The 20,775-nt window shown below is 29.8% G+C and overlaps 2 protein-coding genes across 2 annotated transcripts; one reads left to right on the top strand and one right to left on the bottom strand.

The window, feature by feature from the left end:
* The first annotated feature begins 6,997 nt into the window (after positions 1-6,997).
* LOC120086885 (elongation factor 1-delta, putative (DUF936)) lies at positions 6,998-10,628 on the top strand. Its single transcript, XM_039043701.2, has 3 exons — positions 6,998-7,904; positions 8,843-8,934; positions 9,740-10,628. Exons 1-3 carry the CDS (start codon positions 7,125-7,127, stop codon positions 10,440-10,442), a joined length of 1,575 nt encoding a protein of 524 aa, XP_038899629.1. The 5' UTR covers positions 6,998-7,124; the 3' UTR covers positions 10,443-10,628.
* Positions 10,629-10,849: 221 nt separating this feature from the next.
* On the bottom strand, positions 10,850-16,126 carry LOC120087098 (UPSTREAM OF FLC protein (DUF966)). The gene is made up of 7 exons (XM_090317478.1): positions 15,774-16,126; positions 15,434-15,503; positions 15,048-15,166; positions 14,603-14,908; positions 12,952-13,267; positions 12,465-12,566; positions 10,850-11,234 (listed from the first exon to the last, which is right to left on the bottom strand). The coding sequence occupies exons 1-7, from the start codon at positions 15,943-15,945 to the stop codon at positions 11,060-11,062; spliced, it is 1,260 nt and encodes a 419-aa protein (XP_090173604.1). The 5' UTR covers positions 15,946-16,126; the 3' UTR covers positions 10,850-11,059.
* Positions 16,127-20,775: the final 4,649 nt, after the last annotated feature.

Raw genomic sequence — 20,775 nt, 5'->3', positions numbered from 1 at the left:
TCTTCCAAAGAGAAGTTGTGGCCACTATGTTCAAGACCTGGAATCAGTTCTTAAGGGAGCAATCTATCTACTTACCCCTACTTCGGGGAAGGAATGAATTCCATCTTGATTAACTGGGTTTTCAACTCCCAAATCAGACAAATCCCCAAAAAGGTGGGCATGTTGAGTTGGCAATTTGGCAACTCTCACCCATACTAATCAAAGGACCACCCTCAAAGGCAAGAGTTCTCAAAACACTTAGGATTGAGGCCGTGTCACCTATGGTCGTTTAGGTGAGATGTAAGTCTCCAGTATCAACGGTGTTATATACATAGTCTAGTTATCTTGTAGTCCGGTCTTATACAAACTCTTTGTATAGGACACTCCCGCTCGCATGTCTCCACATGAATGGTCAGGATCTACCATCTATAGTAGTTTGCAACACTTGCAAACCTCTACAAAGCGGGTCATATCCGTAGTGTCACAAGGATCGGGTATCCCACCTTAATCCTTATACTACAGACGTATTTAGGCTATCACTTAAGGCATGATCCACTTGTATATCACATATACATGCTTAAGTTTACATAAGATATCCATGGAGCTTTGTTTATTTGATATGAGTAAATGCCAGAATGAAATAACAGTTATTTTATTCATAAAACAATGTGTATAATTACAAACAACGAGACTCCGGGAGAATTAGGACATCAATCCCAACATGTAGTGCCCAGGAAAAATAGTTCACTAATATTAAAGAGTTAAACAATTTAGAACGTAGTAATTATCTGAAATATACCAACTACTATAGTGGCTCATGTAGAGCTTAACTCACACGTCACCTAGACTTCCCTAGATGTGAGACTCCCTCTTAGCTGAACTTAGGCTCCCTTAAGCATGTTAATATTAACGTTTGACACTTCGACACTCGACAATGTGTATGACTCCTCTCAGGACGATATCTTTCCTTACGTTAGCGAATTCTCTTCACTGATGAATCTTAGGATCTCCCTAAGCTGGAGCACTTTTCCTTCAAAGCTGAGTCTTAAGCTCCCCCTAAAACCTTGAAAATCTTCGATATGTTGCACTCAACGGATGACAAATTTGCATGGCGGAATAGTGAGCAAACGAGCAAGAACACAATGTAGGATAATTTGGCCAAAGTATTGAAATCATCTTGCTCAATTAAACAAATGTGGCGACCCTAAATTTTCTAAAAAGCTCTCTTTAAAAAGTCGAATCCAATAAAGAAAACAAGTCCTCATTTCGAAAAAAAAGTCACGCTTCAAAAAAAAGAACATATTGGACTAAATATCACAATCAGATATTTTGAGATAAGGAAAATAATCTGATGTCATAGCTAGATGTTAAGATTTTATTTAAAACATCTGCAAAATCATTGCCTTAAATAAAATTATCAAGCCAACAAACCAAATCTCCAACACCATAATTGAAAATTTGAGAAATAATAAACATATATTCAAAATATATATATATATATATATATATATATATATATATATAACTAAAAACGAAATCATTAACAAACCAGTTTTAGGTATTTTGTTTATGCACGTGAACAAAAAAATCATCCCAAGTTAAACCAGGCTGATAGAAATGTTAGTTTCTTTTATATTGCTATATTAGTTTGTAGGTTTATGATTTGTAAGAAGTTAATTCATAAGTAAGATAAAAGAGAATTTTTATGAAGATAAAAGACGAATTTTTATGGGTCAATGGTTTGTGCACTTTATAGAAATAACAACTCCACAACTTAGAAATAAAGCAAACATATATAACAAAATGCATATCTGGTAAAATTTAAATTCTAACTTTATCTAGTGAGTCAAATACTTGTTTTAAAGATGTTTTGGTTGATCAAGAATCGAACTATGAATTGAATGAAGTAGAATTTTATGGTGTAATAGAATAAGTGGTGGAGATTTAAAAATAAAAGAGTAATACTTGAATGCATTATAAAATATACTATTTTTTTTTAGCTTACTTTAATTACACATACACGAATATATTTATTTATTTATTTTATGTTTGTTACGTCAAAATTATGATTAGAGTAAGAGTTTCTATTCTACTTACTTTCTATGTATCACAAGTATGCCAATTGACTTCAAAATTTTAGAGGAGTCTACTTATCTAAGAAGTTATACAAATATTTTTTTATGGTTAGTAAAAAAATTGAAGGCCAAAATGTAATATGTTATAGATTTTGAAAACATAAATCTTTTTTTTACTTCCTCCTTGAGTCATTTCCATGTGAAATTGTCTAAACAACCAACAAATTACGTGCTTCTGCTCTTCCTCTTTATCTTTGATTTCTCTCTCCAATCATTAGTGTAAGCCTCATGGTTGACACCTTTCTCTCGATAACGTTTCTTCTTCTTCTTCTTCTTCCTCTTTCCCTCACTAGAATGACCATACGGTGACCCTAGCTTCAGCTCTCGATCCTTGATTGCTCTCACTCCTTGATCCTTCTTATTTTCGTCTCCATCTCTCTAATCTATGTACAAAAATAAACTCACTAGCAATGACTAATATAGTTGTGAAATTGGAAAACCAAGAAAAATGGGAAAAGGTTGAGAGGAAAAAGACAGTGTAACCCAGTGACTCAACCCAACTTCATTAGAAACCCTATTCGAGTCTTTCAAGTAGCCAACCTCACTAGTCCAAATTTTTGAATTGGTGCAAAAAACTTCATTACCCAACGCAACTCATGTATATCCCTAGTGTTCACATTTAGTCTGTTTGGTCTTTCCAGTAATTTCACTTGACAATGACACAAGTAGAAGGTAAAAAAAAATCAGGCAAATCGATTTTCATTTAAGCATTCCATTCTAGAATCTCCACGCAAAAGGGAAAGAAAAGATATGGATGACATTTTATGTAGTTTTGAAGTTATGTAATTTCCTGATAAACTTTAAAAAAAAAAAAACAACAACAAAAACGTAACTTTTCCTTTTTTTTCTTTTATATTTCTAACCTAAAGACATTTTTTTTTTTTACCCCATTCCAATTTCAAGTTCAATTTTTTCCCGAAAATTAAAGTTAATTTAATTTCCTATAAAGATTCTTATTAGAAAATATTTTTACAAAGAGATTTTACAATATGGATTTTTAGCTAATTCCATTTTTCTGCTAGGCTTAAATTCCAATTTTTTATTCTAAATCTTATGAAAAAATTGTTTTCCACGTAAGTTGTGAGTTTTTTAATTACCATTCTTATTTTTTAGATAAAAAAAATTTTCCAAATCTTATGAGAAATCCATTTAAAGAAATTTATCATGGGATTATTTTTGTAACATCACTGTATGAACTCTCTCAATAAAAAGTGAAAAAGTAATAAAGATGTTAGAAAAGATATTTTTAGAATGGAGGTTAATTTCGAAAGGTGAAGAACTTTTTAGATTAAATATATTAAATTTTTCAATATTTAATATATCCTATGAATTCTTCATCTTTGAGCAACTCGCGTCAATTACACAATAAAGAAAAATAAAAAATATTAAGTTATTGAAAAGGTTATCACAATGATGAATTGTGATTGACAGTAGATTGGATTGCAAAAATTAGTACAACATAAAATGAATATTTTTAATATATAATTATATATAAAATATTGGTTTAGTAGTTTGGTGAGTGACAAGACATCCCAAGTAGACTTAGTTGTGTTTAATAATCCGTTGTGTAAAGACAAAGTAGGTCAGTGTGTGCTTTATCATTTATATATCTACTTGGTAGTTGGTATTAAACAACTCCTATATAATTAATTACCAACTTCCTTTTCTTTTATATATAATTACGTAATTAATTTTTTTTTTTTTTTTTAAGGTTCATGAGAGAAATCTTGAAAATATAAAAATATGGTTAAAGACTTAATTTTTTTTATAACTATTATTTATGTCGCTAAAGTACATATTTCTTTTCAATGACTCAATAATAAATATTTTAAAGTTAAGTTTGTTTAATTTGAGATAATGTTATGTTTGGTGACCTTTTAAAATTTTCAGTAAAATAGATGTTACCAAGTTATAGGGGAGTGCTTGTGGTGTTATATTTTTTTTTTAATTGTAATTTAAAAATGAGGATTTTAAGAGTTTAGAAATATGGTGTGTGACTATGTTTTAAATTGTTTAAAAAGGACTAACTTTTATCATTTAAAACCAATTTTGATTGTATAAGTATATCGTTCATCTTTAATTGTGATTTTCAACGTAATCATGAAAATGATTTTAATCATTTTTAAATTATTTACAAACGTTCTATGATAAATGAATACACCTAAGCTCAAGATTCTCAAGAGATTTTTTATTGCACTTTTTGCTAGGTGATTGTGTGAAATTTTGTATTTAACAAAATATTTATAGGAATATAGTAAGACTTTACATTGTTTTAAATCACACGTTTCGTCAAATTAGACATAACTTAATTACCATTTGAATACCTAGAAACTATAAGATTCGTAGTTCGAATCTCCCAACCCCTAATTTCTGTTACTACAACTTGACTTAACAACGACCAAATTCAACATTTACAAAAAGTTGAAGTAACAAAATATAAGACTTTCAGACTTCAAAAAGTCTAAAACATCTCAAATTGAGGATGTTGCTAAAATTTAAAAGTATCAAATAGATTCATAAAAACTTAAAATAACTTGATTATATAATAATCTAGGAATTAGGAAACTAAAGGAGTTAATTTTACTTATGATCCATTTGACAATGCTCTTATGAAACTAGTCTACTTTTTTTAACATTTTACTTGTCATCATGAATGAAATTATAGAATGGTCCATTGTGTACACTTGCGTTCCCAACTCTCCCTCTTGTTACTCATTGAATTTTCCTCTTTTTTTAGTTATCCTTTATTAAAAATATACCTAATGGGAATATCAAGTAACTAGAATTTAGTTCCTTTAAAGTTAAAAAAAATACTTTTGATTCCTAAACTTTCACGAAAGTAACAATTTAGTCCCTAAACTTTAGTTGGTCACGATTTAGTCCTTATACTTTCACTTTTTAATAATTTAGTCCAGTATGTAACAATTCAGTCCTCGTACATTGAAATTTGTAAATTCATCAAAGTTTGATAACGACTTTTATTATTTTATTATGTAAACTTTGAATTTTATAAAAATATTGAGTATTTAATTAGTTTGTATTTATTTAAGAAATTTTATTAAATCTTAACAATAATTTCTACAATACGAACTATATTATTACAAATTTAAAAGCATAAGACTAAATTGTTATATAATAAAATTCAAGATCTAAATTGTCATTAGATAATAATTTAGAGACTAAATTATTATTTCTATAAAAATTTAGAGCTTAAAAGTGATTTATTATTATTTTAAAGTAATATTCCAAGTGTCAGAAAATGAATCAATTAGATATTAGTAATAAAGAACATTGGTAAATGGGTTGAATTTGAAAAAATAAAATAATTAAAAAAAATGATAAATATAATGTGTAAAGTGATGGAGATACGTTTGTTTGTAGTGAAGGATGGGCATTAATCTCGACAACCGAGCTCTCTGTTTCTGCTCCTCCTTTTTCTTAACCTTGTAAATCTCAAGGTCAAGTCTCCTTTTCCTTTTGACACGTGTCATCTTTTCTTTTATGTCCCCTCACTAAGGATCTCTACTATCGAAGTTCAAGCCATGGACGTAGCTGAAAATCTCTTTTTTCTAAAATTAATTTAGAAAAGCATAATAATTATTTTATATATTAAGTTAATGTTTAGACTTATGATCTCAATGAATATTTGAAATAACTTATATATATATATATATATATTCAAATTCTACAATATAAGTGAGATTTGAATTTTGACCATTTTGGTCAATAATTTATATTTTATACAAAATGAGTTTAATCGATCTCGACTTTAAAATAGAAAAAAAAACTCAAGTAATGAATAAGTATCGTTGAAAAATCCGTTTCGTATTAAATTTTGATATAAGTAACAATTTAGCATATTTGATAAATTTTTAGTGGGTAATAATTTAATTTTTATAATTTCATTTAGTTGATTAATTGTGGTCATGGATGCAACTTTTACAAATAAAATCCTAATTCCTACCTAGAAGATCATAATAAATAATTAAAATAATGCACTCCAACCGAAACAAGAGGGACTTATTATTTTCTTTTTCCAGAGAATGGATATAGTTTTAACTTTTAAGCCTACAAATCAATGGCTAAACTATATAGAGAAATTTCAAAACCTTATCTTTTAATACAACTTTTTGGGTTAAATTACAGTTTTAATTTTGAGTTTATTTAGTTTATATTCTTTAGAAAGTCTCTAACCAGGTCCTAAAATATATATTTGATCTTATAAAAAAAGTTTCAAACAAAACTACAATCTTTTAATAGTAGGTTTAATATGTCCATATTAATTATATTTATTTAAAGTTAATATGAAAAGATTGAAATGTTTTTTAAAAGTGACCATTTTTATCCTTTAACACATGAGAATGAAGGGATCAAATGACAACTTTTCAAAAATGTAAGGACCAAAATGAACAAATTTAAAAATATCGGGCTGAAAATGATCATTTTAAATTATAAGAACTAAAATAAATCAAAATTGAAAATATAGAGATCAACATGAATAATTTAAAATTAGACCAAAATGTACAAAAACAAAAAATATAAGAATTAAAGTAGAAACCAAGTTTGTACAGGCAAAAGGGAAAAAAAACAAAACCCTGAGACAAAATTTGTAATTTGATTATAGTTTTTATTAAGTTATAAATTTATTATTCAAAATTTTATTTTTATATCTAATAAATTCATAAACTTTAGATTTTATATATAATAGATACGTAGACTTTTAATTTTATATTTAATGGATATGTGATATATTCAATTATTTATTTAAAAAAAATCAAAACTAATCTTTTAGTTATACAACTAAAATTTATGCCTCTAAAATTTCAATATTAAATTTAGTATGTTATCTTTTATTTTTTTATTTGTCTAAAACATGTCTAAAACTTATATCAAGCTCCTTTCATCTTCTTCTTTTTACTCTCTCGAGCTTGCAACAAAAAAAAGTTACTAATGGAGAAGCTGTAAGAAAAATATTTCTATTGTCTTCAAAAATCTTTTCACAGAACAACAATGGCGTCTCTCACACCCGGTATCCTCTCAAAGCTCATCGAAAATGCCGGTAACAAGAACTTCAAAGTCACCGGCGAGCACCGGTCGCCTCTTCTCCAAGTCCTCGAGATCGTCCCTTCTCTTCCCGGTGCCGGTGACGACGACCAAAACGACCCGTTTCGAACCAGAGGCTTCTTCTTGAAGCTCTCCGATTCTCTCCATTCCGCTTACGCTTCCATTGCCGACGACGACTTGGATTTAATTTACAGCGACAAGATTCAGTTGGGTCAATTCGTTCACGTCTCCCGGTTCGACCCGGCCCGATCCGGTTCTCGGGTCCCGGTTCTTCGTGGCTTGAAGCCCGTTTCTCGAAGAAAGCCTTGTGTTGGAAATCCCATTGATTTGGTCTCCAGCGATGCCTTACCCATTTCACGCGCCGCCGTAAGCGGCGGTGGACTCTCGAAACGAGCCGTCGAGCCAAGGAGGAGGTTGAGTTTGGACTCGGCGCGGCGGGGGTGGGACCGAGGGACTCCGCCACCAGCTGCCGCTGTAAAGGCTACCGGTTTGCCGCCGGGTAGGGCGTCTTCCGAGATTGGGTCGGCCAAGGCTCCGAAGTTTTCGCCATTAAAAACTAAAGATGAGAGCTCTTTGGTAGCGAAGCTGACGAGCACAGTCAAACGGAAAGATGTGAAGTTACCGGCGGAAATCCGCCCCCTTCCGGTGGCCGTGGATTTGAAAAATTGGCCGGAGAAGAATATAGCGTGGAGGGCGCTGCCGTCGACGGTGGCCATTGCTGGAAAGGTATTATTATTTTATTGGTTTAATTCCCGCCTTAGTTCTTGGATTTTGAAATCTCTTCTATTTTTGTTTGGAAATTCAATATACACATATATATATGGTAAAAAAAAATACTTAAAGTTGAGTTTGTGAAGCCAAGGCAGCTGTCCAATAGAAAATTCTTATGGTAATTAGCAAGTTTTCTTTAAAAAGTGTTATGAAAATATTCATGCTGAAATTTTAAATAATAGTCTATTTTTGCGGAAATGATCAAATTATCTCTAAACTTTTAGAAATTATCAATTTAGTTCTTAATATTTATTAAAAAAAGTATAGCTCGATTGACATAAAATATATATAAATCTTAATCATTATATATACAAACATGTCACTAGAATGGACATGAATAAATTGTGTCGCTGATTAATATATACTTACATATCCAAATATGAAAATATAACAATAATTGAATGGTCGAAATTTTTTAAAACATTAGGAATTTAGAATATATATGCAAGCTAAAGTGGGCATAACTTTTAATAACGAAACTATTATCTTTTTTTTTTGAAGCCAGAATTTCAAATTAACAATAAAAAGAACATCAATTGAGCCGTGAGGCTAACAAAGTTTTAAATAATAATGGATAAGATATTAACTTCTATTTCAAAAGGGCATGATTTTCAATCCCCAATTCATAATGGATGAATTAAAAAATTAAATTCTAAAATTTTAAATGATGAAGGATGAAATTCAAAATAATTCTAAAACATAGGGATTTTTTTTTTTGCCCAACACCTTTTTTTCTTTTAATATTTTAGCTGAAATGAAAATTTTAAATTTATCCAAAAGTAGCAAAGCCTATTTTAAAGATAAATTAAAAGTAAAGAATGGGAAAATATTTGAAAGAAATTGAAGCCATGGAAGAAAGTGAGTGTGTGTATTTGGAATGTGAATATTTGCAGAAAGTTGTTAGAAGTCGAAATCTTGCATTTATGGCTGCAGTTCATGCCTTGGAAGAAACAGCTGCTACTGAAGCTCTCCTTCATTCTATGTGGTATGCTTCTTATTTTATTACCCACTATATTCTTTTTGTTCATTTTTTTCCTCGATTAAATTGCAAATTTGATTATCGAAAAAAAGTTATAATTTAGTTTCTATAATTTTAAAAAGTTAGAATTTAGGTCCATCAATCTTAATATAAAAAATGTGGTCCATTGAAATACGTGAAATAGTAAACATGAACTTAATCTCTACGGTTCGATAAAACTTCATAAATATTCCTTATATTTTTTTAAACCCTTATACACAAGGACTACATTGGAGGATGGACTAAATTCTAATAATAAAGCATAAGAATTAAATTCTAATTTTCTCTTAACTACCCTACAAAAATTGGAATTTAGCCCTTCAATATTTTATCCACTCTAGGAATCCTAATTTTAATATTTTAACTTCACATTCTCAAACATCGAGGAGTTATATAAATATGAGTGTTGACAAAAAAATATTGAAATTTCAAATTTATGAAAACAAAAAAGGAAATATCGAATAAATGTCGATAGATATTTCTCAGAGGAATGGAAATTTTCTATAAAAAAAATTAATTAATGAAGAAGTATTTTATCATTTTAAACAATTTTAAGTTTTTTTTACATCATAGATGCTAGACTTGTGCATTGTTCATATTCTTACTATATTTCTTCGATTTTTATTTGATATAATGAAAATATTAATTCATCTATTGTGTCGATATTTAAACCCAGAGGCATATGAACGAGTGGACGCATTTAAGTCTATATATATTGTTTTTTTTGTTCTTCTTTTTTTATCATTATTAATTTTTCCCTTTTGTTTTCCAGCTTATTTGGAGAACTATGTGAGTCTTCAAAGCAAATTTCTGGTGGTAAATTGGCAGAGCAATTTTTACAACTCTATGAGAGAATCCAACAAGCACACTCAACCTTGAATTCATTGCTCAACAATTTGCCATCACCAAATTCAAACATACACAACTTTAGCCATACCAACAATACTAATGCCACTTCATGGATTCAGGCCGCTATTGCTACAAATCTTTCCAATTTCAATTTGTTCCAATCAAAAGATCACAAGCTCGAATCTCAAGTTCAAGAAAAACAACTCTATATCGTCACCGACAACGCTACAAACAAACTCGATTTCGAAAACCATTCCCCTAAACCAAACCCCACGAATCGCAAAAGTTATCCATCTAAATTAAATACTAAGCTATCACATTATTCCAAAAAGGAGGAGTGGGATAGCAGGAATGGTTTAAAAGAGGCTGTAGAATTAGCAAGAGAACTACTCTCGGTTTCGCGTCGATGGTTTGTGAAGTATTTGGAGGATTTGCTTGACAATGCTTTTGGGCTACTAGTAAAGGAAAATGGTAATGAGATTGCATATCTTCTTAGGCAGCTCAAAAGGGTAAACGAATGGATGAACCAGTTGATTGAAAGCAAAGTCGAGATCCATGATAAAATGGAGCTATTGAGGAAGAAATTGTACAAATTTCTTCTAAATCATGTCGATATGTCCACTTGATCGTGCCGATAGAGATACAAGTTGAAGGATCACATCGACTAGACTACTGAAGTAAAAATTTCAAATACTAACTTCTTTCAAAGTTTAGGGTAGAAATTTTAACCAAATATTGACCTCATTGTTCCTTATCCTATTTACTTGAGTATATCTTCTATCAAATTATGCATATAAGTTTTCATTTTTCAATATCATGAGTTGCATTATATCATGGTAAATCATCGATTGGAAATAACATTGTCGGAATTTCAATACATGATCTCTTATACCATATACTATAATACTATGTTAAATCAATAGTTGACCCAATATAGGTAAGGGTATATAGCTCAAATGTCATGACTTTTTTAAATCTATCAAATACTTTTCAAAGTATTTAAAAAGTCATTTTAATCGGGAAGAACAAATTCTAATTCATTATATGAAGTCGGATTTCATTCACTTTTTTTTTTTTTTTTTTTTTGGTTTGTGACAAATCCTTTTCATAAACCTACCCTTTAAATAATACTACTATGTATTGTTTCTAGATTTACACCAAATTTGTGAACACGGAGACACCCCATTCAATAATACTCTTGACAAATTGACATTTTAACAATGGATTGACAAAGCAAAGTCTTTCAGTTGGTCAACAAGTAGGTGGAAACTGAATCCTTGTCGGAAGTTCTCGTCGTAGTTGACTTAGACAGTGCCATTTTGTCTGATGTGGAAGCAGTCTTGGTCAAAGACCTGATTCCTTTACATGATTTCATGTGTGAATGCATCTTCTCCGGTCTGAAAGTCTTCCCACATAACCTAAGGAAAGGCATTTCAAAAATAGAACTTACAAGATTATTTAAATTTCGTTCAGATGAGAAATTCCAACTTCTAATTTTTTAGAAAAGTTTATACAACTTTTAAATAAATAGATAATCTCACTTTGAGTGTATATATATTTTAGTTACATGTCCAGTCATAGAAATTAGTTAAGATAATTGACTTTTTTCAAGATAATGTACAATAGGTTCAATTGCCAGTTTATTACCTAATTAAAATTTAAGTTTGTGTCAAAAAGGTTCCCACAACTTTTGCATATGCTAAATAAGCCTTTACTTTCAAGTATGTATAAGGTCTTAGACATATTTAAGATTTTTTTAAAATTAACTAATCTATTAGAATTTATAATTAAGTTCTATATGTAACAGGACTCTAATTAACTTTCGATTTTGTATCTCTAATAGGTTTGTGACTTTTTAAAATGTCATATAGGCCAATATCTATTAAATATAAAATTAAATTTTTAAATTCAAAATCCAAAATTATTACCTAAATATTTGACACTTTTTAAAGATTAGAAACCCATCAGATACAAAAAGTTTAGACCCTACTTAGGAATCACTTCTGTTTTTGTTTTTTATTTTCTAAAATTAAGTCTATTTTCGCATCATTTCTTATCATGATTTGCATCTTTCTTAAATATAATGGTTGAATTTTTAGCCAAAATGTCAATAACAAAAACAAGGTTTTAAAAGTTACTTTTTTTTTTTTTTTTAATTTTTAAAATTTGGTTTAGTTTTTTAAACCATTAGTAAAAGTAAGATAAAAAGGAAGACATTTGGAGATGGAAGTAATGTCTACAAATTTAATTTTAAAAAACAAAATAAAAAAGTAAATGATTATCAAATAAGGTCTTAATGACATAAGGTAAATACTTTTTAAAGTTCAAGAATTCAACCGACAAGAATAAAAGTTTTGAACTAAACATAATTTTGAGAAACCGACGTTAAATAATAAGTTCAAATCCCATGAGTTTTTATAAAACATTTTTATAGAGAAAATCAAATAATTCAAAGGGGTTTCTGAAATCTGCCATTATAAACAAACGACTTTTAAAAAACGGCTTGTTTCTTCAACTCTTGTAAGGCCGTGGCTTTTAAAAATCTGTTGAGAGTGACAAACAAAAACTCAAACCCATTTAAATGAAAAAGTAAAAACAAAATATGGTCGAAATTTGATTTTTCATGGTTAAATGCCGTGGAAACTTACAAGCAGTTTGGTCCTGCCATCGGCTTGTAGGTTGCCGTGGCCGCCACCTTTCTAACGCCGCTCTCCTTCGGCCTTTTCTTCCTTGAATCGTCGAAACTTTTCCTATAAATAGGATCAAAATGCACTATTTAACCGTTATTTTATTCTTTTTTGTATGTAATATATATATAAATTTAGTTCAACAATAATTCACATATATTATTTTATTTGAAATTAGCCGTTTAATCCTCAATTCTGTTACTAAAAAAATTATATATGAATCTTTGAGTTTTATACCACCACGAGAGAAGTAGAACAATTTCATTAGATTAAAAAAAAAATCGATATAATATAACCAAAATATCATAAATGTGGATATAATATTAACCAATAAATTTTAACTTAATTAATATCGGGGAAATGCTTATTTAACAATTTTTATGAATTTTGTATACTTTTAATTTTTTAGAAAATGGTAATTAATAATAAGGGAAGTTTAGAAAATTACCGAGAAGTTTGCGGGCTGTATTGGCGGCGGATTTCGAGGTTCCCCTCACAAGAATTACCGATAACTCGGGCGGAGCCGCCCAACACGTCGTCTCTGCAAAACACGGCGTCGTTTTTTAGTTTCGCCGGTGGCGGTTGATTCGGTGGATCTTTGGGAGATCGGTTCTTGACCAAAACGGCGTCGTTTGTGTCTACTGCTCCAGGCCCGCACGTGATCCACTGACGAAGCACGTGGGAAGCTCCGCTTGAGTAGCTTTTGCTCTTTGTAAATGCAGGTTGGGATGATGACGTAACTGTTGACGTGGCTGTGGGTCCACCTGTTGAGATTTTTAAAATAAATATATATATTCATATATATATGAAAATTGCTATATAATTAGTAACTTTAGTGTTTGATTTTCTTTAAAAAAATATATATTTATCTAATCATAATTACTTGTGTTATAATTTTTGAATGAATGTTAAACTCCATTTGGTATCCATTTAATTTTTTATTTTTATTTTTGAAAATTAAGTCTTTTTTTATCTACATTTCTTACTATAATTTACATCCTACTTAAATACAATAGTTGAATTCTCAACTAAATTCTAAAAACAAAAACAATTTTTTGAAAGTTATTTTTTTTTTAATTTTCAAAATTTGGCTTTGTCTTTTTGAAAGCATTAGTGAAAAGTAGATGATAAATGTAGAAGTTTAGAAGTAGAAATAATGCTCGTAGACTTAATTTTCAAAAATAAAAATTAAAAATAAAATGATTACCGAATGAGACCTAAGTTATTGAAAAATAAAAGGTTACCAACGTCAGATTTTTGAAAAACCTATTAATTCAAGCTCTTAAGTTAGAAGATTTTTGGCTCCTTGCATGAGTTGGTTTAATTATTTTAAGAGATGTAATAAGAGTAAAAAAAAAAATATTAATATATCTAGTCATCATTATACAACTTCAAAATTTATAAACTGAAACTTATTAAAGTTATGAAAAAAAGATCCATTTCCATTTATTTATTTTTACTTATCAAGACTTTCTAATGAAATGCATGCTATAAAATTAGTTCAAATTCGCCTATTCTATTTTTTTTCATAGCCTAAATAAAGACGTAATAAGTTAGTCAATACAATTATTATTTTCTTTATGAGAGAAAGAGTAAAAGACAATGAGAGAGAGGTTGAAAATTTTCATATATTGGAGCTTATTCTAATATCAACCATGCTTGGAACCAAAATATTGGAGCATATTAAAATACCAACATTATTTTTTTTTTCTAAAAAAAGAAAAGAAAAGAAATACCAACATATTTTTTAAAAAATCAAGTCTAAACTCTAATGTGAAATGTCACTATAATGTGAATAATTCGTTCTACAATATCCACAATTTAAATGTTGTGTGTATATTTATATACATACATACCAAACATAAAATTGAAAATATAAAGGTTCATTATTAGGTATGAAATTTAAACTTTATCTAATAGTGTAATTAATTTTTAAAAAATATATTAAACCCAAAATAAATTTAGAGATCATTACAAATAAACTTAAAATTTCAAAAATTTATTAAACAGAAAATTAAAAATTGAGGTACTAAATCGACACGGTCTTCATCGGAATGAAGGACTAAACTTGTAATTAGAAAAAAAGGAAAAAGAATTACCTTCCTTCTCCATGAGATCCTTTTCTTTATCCTTCTCCTTGCTGTTCTTCACCAATTTTGCATACAAAGAAGAATATTGCGTCTTAAACCCTTCAATTTCATGTATTTCTTCTTCTATCCCCTGTTTGGGGGGTGTCTCCAAATTCTTAGTTGTCTCTTCTTCAACCTTCATGGAATCTCCATCGTCCGTCACCGTCGATCTCTCCGAATCGCACGGTGGAGATTCTTCTACATTCTTTTGCAGAAATTTGGATTGAAAATCTTCATTTAGCTCCAATTCCTCTCTGAATAATGATTTTTTAGTATCTGTGAAAAACAAAAACATTAATCATGAGAAATTGAAAAAGAAAGAAAAAAAAAAAAAAAAAAAAAAAAAAAAAAAAAAAAAAAAAAAAAAAAAAAAAAAGAGGAGAGGAGAGGGCAGAAATGGAAAATGAAAAATTACCAAAGAGAGTAGTGGGAAATATGATTTGGGATCCTTGAAGGACATATTCGTTGTCAGAAATTGGAGTTATGAGATCGTCATCCACCAGGTCTTGCCAAACGTACCCTGTTTTGTACTTTCTGCAATTTCTCACTTTTATTAATTATCTCTCTTCACCACCTATATGTTTCATTTTTTGGATTCTAAATTAAAGTTTTAGGTGAATTTTTTAAATTGTTTTTGCACTGTCGATTCAAATTTTAGATTTGTAATAGAGTACGTTAAGAGCGTGTAGATTATCTATATTATTGTTTGTCAAGCATCATTCATTTGGTACAAATGACTTTACTGCTGCAAAATTAAGATCATCCATATGAAATTTCATGGGACAATTAGAAGGAAAAAACCTTTTGTATGACCATGAGAAGGCTTCTGGCATGTCCTTTCCTCTCAATTCCCCTAGCCATCTCTTGACGTCTTCACGAAATATAAAGAAAAATAATTGATCGAGCATTGAACTCAAAGTAGGATTATGGATAGTAATTAGTTAAAATGAATTTAGACCAATGGTAATTAGTATCAACTCTAAGAACGTTTGATCCCTTACTAAAAAAGATGATTAAGAAATTATTTTAATGAGTGCGCTAATACACTTTTAATTTAAATCACAAGTAAATGTAAACATTTATGTCCATAATCTATCGTACAATGGAGATGAAACAGAAGAAGGAAAAACCCAAACCATACCTCGGAGATAAACGCCGCCGCCGCCGCCGCCACCGCCGGTCAGATGATGAACACGTATGAGATGGGGTTGCTCCACGTGTCCCATCCGGCTAAGAAAGTAAATAATATGAACTTTCCTAATTTCTCCACCTTTATTAGCCTCCATTAACGCTCTCTTTCGAAGCTTCATCATTTTACGAAAATAAATAAATCCCAAACAAATAACTGAAGAAAACGAACAATCCCTCGCCTTATATACAAATTTAAAATTTTTTTTTGAAAAAAAAAAACAACCAAAAACACAAAACACTCTTCTTTTCAGGCAAAACCCACATGAAAAAGAGAAATCTTTGTCTGTCGGCCGGCCTGCTAATTCTACTAAAAGCCGAGAACATAAATCCTTTCTTAATTACCATTTTGGGCTTTGGAAAATATTAATTTATTACTTAAATTTTATTTATGCAGCAGGCCTAGCTACTCTATTAAACAAAAGCAATAATAAAAATAATATCGAGCCTCCAAAAAATAAAAGAAAAAAGAAAATTTACCTTCTGATTTGTCTCTCGCTCTTGTTTTTCTGATTCTTAATTTTTTTTTTCCACCCACTTGGCTTCTTCTTACTTGCGGTTTGTGTTTAGAGAAAAATTTGAAGAGAATCAGCAGAAAAATCAGAGAGAGAAATGGGTTAATTATTCTCTAATCTAATTTTACGGGATTTCAACAAATTATATATATATATCTATATATATAAAAATTAGGGAAGTTAGATCTTTTGACCGAGAATTTTCTTACTTCCTAAACAGATTTTTTCTTCTTTTTCTCTCTGATCAACACATGGAAATTGGAATTAATTCTTTGTTTTTATGATCCATTTTTAGGGGAGAATTAAAATGTAGAAAATGTAAATGTAATATTTTAATCTTACTTTTTAAATTAAAAAATTTCTATTTTATTTCTACATAGTAGTTCTGTTCCTTTTGTCAATTAAAATTTTAAATTGGATGTTAATTTAATAAAAGAGAGCGTAAATGTAAAATTTAAACTAGAAAGAGTGATGGTAACAATTAATAAACTATAGGGTTAGTTGATCAAATTAAAAGTTCGTATAGTTGTAACAAAGTACAAGATTTATAGATGATCAATCAAATTAAAAAGTCAATTACAATAATTGTAACAACCTTGATAGTCCAAAGGTGGTTTGTGTAATTTTTTCGAATTTAAAAAAGTAAATTGTGCTAATGATGAAACGAAAATATATGTATAATGGAGCTTCAAAATGATTTTTGTCAATGTTATATCTACTTGTTTAATACAAGGTCAATCATCTTCCTTATTCTTATTCAACTCTTAAATAAATTGATCTTAGAGAGATCTCAAATCATAAAATTGACTTAAAACCTTGAGGAGAGATAGTGTCTTGTCTTTTGAGTAAATCAAAGGTCTTACTCCTAAGGCCTATGATATTAAATTTAAAGATCAAATCATTAGGCTAACACATCCTTTATTCCCTTCCTTACAAGATAATTCAGCATTTTAGATTATTAAGTAATCTCAAGTAATAGAAGTATAATAACTAATATAGTTTATTATTATAAAGGAAGAAAAGGTTTAAGGTTAGTAAAAAAATATATATATTAGAAATAGTTTGAAAGTATAAAGTGAAGTAGAAACTTTGAAATTTAAAAATTGAGATGATATTTTCAATAATTTATTCTTAAAATATTGGGACAAGTGTCTTGAAAGGGGTGAAAGAGGGTTAGTTCACCAAAAGCAAGAAGCAAATTGATTGGTTGATGCAAACTCCAATCTACATGGGTGTGAAGTGTGCTTATTCAGTTAATTGTCTTTAAAGAAAGGAAAATGGGCTCAAAGTACAACCCTTTCCATCTTTCATTTTTATTCCTTAGGTTGGATTAGAATATGACATCTTTGAAAAAGAAAAAGAAAAAAAAAAAGTTAAACCAAGTAAAAGGTAACATTTTTGTTTCTTGTTTTTTTATCTTTGTTTTCTAGTAACTGAAAATATAAGAAGATATTTGATAATAATGCTTCTTTTCTATTTTATTAAATTTTGAATTAATAGAATGCAAGTTATATACATACATACACACATATATACATATATGATAGCTATTCAAAATTTGTATGTAATATTTTTTAAAAATGTATATTAGCTATTTATAACTAACGAGGAGAAACTTTATGGGTTGATTTTACCCTTTCATTTATAAGAGTATACAAATATTGTCCTTTGTTCATCTCTCCTATGTGTCTGTGTCAAAATGCTAATATTTTATATAATTAATTCTCTGTTAATTATTAACAGAATGATGATGTGGTGTATATATATATATATATCCATGTGGATGATTTGTTGTCAGGAAAGAAGGTAGAATTTTATTTAGGTGGTCTTCTCTCATTCTCTTCATAGAGTAGAAAGGGAGTTATATATATATCCATGTGGATGATTTTTTTTTTTAAAAAAAAATTATTATTATTATTATTTTTTATTTACAATTTCCAAATGTCTATTAAGAGGGAATAGTCCTAATTTCTCCATCTCCCCATCAATATTTATGTGAAATTTGATAGCATAAATTCGTAATATCTATATTGAATCGATAAACCCTAGGATCATTCATGTCAAATTGCCAAAAATAAACAACATATCAGATTCCATTGTGATTGATAATAGCTTCAAGATGACGATGACTTTAAGATGATTATAGTCTTCCTAAATCAAAACTCTGAATGCCCTTAATGAGATCTTTCTCTAGATGAGATTCAAGAAATACTGAGTGCTTATTGTTTTGGTATATTGAGGATCATAGCCTTAAGGTCTCTTTATATACTAGTTCAATTAGGGTTCCCATTAAATCCTAATTAACTAGGAATTCACTTCTACCCATTAAGTCCATACTCAATTAGGAATTTAGGGCCTTAATTAATTAGATCACATAATAGGGCACAATCTAATATACCCCAATATGATAAATTATTAATCCACATACATAACACATAATTTAATTAAACATATGTCTAACAATCTCCCACTTGGGCTATGTCTGTGTACCTGATATAATTAAATCACATAAATCTTAAGTGCGCATAAACAGGTTATTTCAATAATCGAATTCCCCTTTAGTTCAATCTGATCCATCTTCTATATTAGCACGGAATCAAGGCGACTTTCATCACTACCCTTGTAACTAAACCTTCATTGATCATCAATTCCAATACATTCAATGACATAGATCAAGTATGGATGGATAGCATGGAAACTACATGCAAAGTGATCTAGATCATACCTGTTTCCAACTGGTCCAAATTCCTTAATGAGATCATTCTTAAATACTTTATGCTAAACTGCATGCATGATAAACGAGTTCAAATAATAAAATATAAACCATCAACTTTATTCTATATAGAAAATAAACAAAATAAGGTAAAAAAAACATCCTCAATAACAAACTCCCACTAAACCATGGAATTAGAAAAGTGACTAACACCCATGTGAGCAACATGCTCATGAAAAACTTTAGGTGGTAAACTTTTAGTCAATGGATTTGCCACCATAGAGTTTGTTCCTATATGTCCTATCGAAATTTGACCGTTCTGAACTCTTTCTTTAACAACCAGAAACTTCACATCTACATGCTTTGACTTCGTATTGCTTCTGCTGTTGTTGGAATACAACACTGCCGACTTATTGTCACAAAATAATTTTAGTGGTTTTTCTATGCCAACCACTATCCGTAGCCCAGTGACAAAATTCCGTAACCATATTCCATGATTGGATGTCTCATAGCATGCTATAAACTCCGTAACCATGGTAGAAGAAGCTATAAGTGTTTGTTTAACACTTTTCCGGGATATAGCTCCTCCAGCCAACATGAAGATATAGCCTGAAGTGGATCGCAAAGTGCCTTGACATCCAGCATAATCAGAATCAGAATACCCAATGATCTCTAAAACTTTTGATTTTCGATAAGTGAGCATATAATCTTTTGTTCTCTATAAATACCTCATAACCCGTTTGGCTGCTTTCCAATGATCCATCCCCAGGTTACTCAAATATCTGCCTAACACTCTAACTATGAAGGCAATATTTGGACGCGTGCATACTTGAACATACATCAGACTTCCAACAATTGATGCATAATGAACCTTCTGCATCTCCTTGGTTTCGAGTATGGTCTTGGGGCATTGACCTAAATGAAATTTATCACATTTAGTGATTGGGTATCTCCTGGTGCACAATTTCATGCCAAATCTACTCAAAATCTTTTCAATGTAGTTCTTTTCTGACAATCTCAAAATACCTTGAGAACGATCTCGCAGTATTTCAATTCCTAATATATAATAAGCATCACCAAGATCCTTCATCTCAAAATTCTTTTTGAGAAATCTCTTAGTGACTTGCAATAAACCTACATCATTACTAGCTATGAGTATGTCATCGACATATCATACTAGAAAGATTGATTTACTCCCACTGAACTTGTGATGTACACAATCTTCCACTATATTCACCTCAAAACCAAAAGAGATTATCACTTCATGGAATTTGTGATACCATTGACGAGAGGCTTTCTTAAGACCGTAGATAGATTTCTTCAATTTGCATATCATAGACTTTGAATTACCAAACATAAAGTTTTCTGGTTGCACCATATAAATCGTCTCATCAATATTCCCATTGAGAAACACAGTTTTTATATCCATCTGGTGTAGCTTTAAATCAAAGTGAGCTACCAGTGCGATGGTTACACTAAAAGAGTCTTTCGATGAAACCGGAGAGAAAGTCTCTTTGTAATCAATGTCTTCTTTTTTAGTAAAATCCTTTGTAACAAGACGAGTCTTATATTTTTCGATATTGCCATGTAAATCCCCTTTGGTTTTAAATATCCATTTACAACCTATGGGTTTCACTCCTGATGGCAGTTCGACAAGTTCCTAAACGTCATTGTCTTTCACGAATTTTATTTCCTCTTCCATAACACTTATCCACTTTTGAGAGTTA

The sequence above is a fragment of the Benincasa hispida genome, chromosome 9 (assembly GCF_027475165.1).
Source record: "Benincasa hispida cultivar pf3 chromosome 9, pf3_genome.v1.1, whole genome shotgun sequence".
NCBI lineage: Eukaryota > Viridiplantae > Streptophyta > Magnoliopsida > Cucurbitales > Cucurbitaceae > Benincasa > Benincasa hispida.
This window is presented reverse-complemented; position numbering and strand designations above follow the sequence as displayed.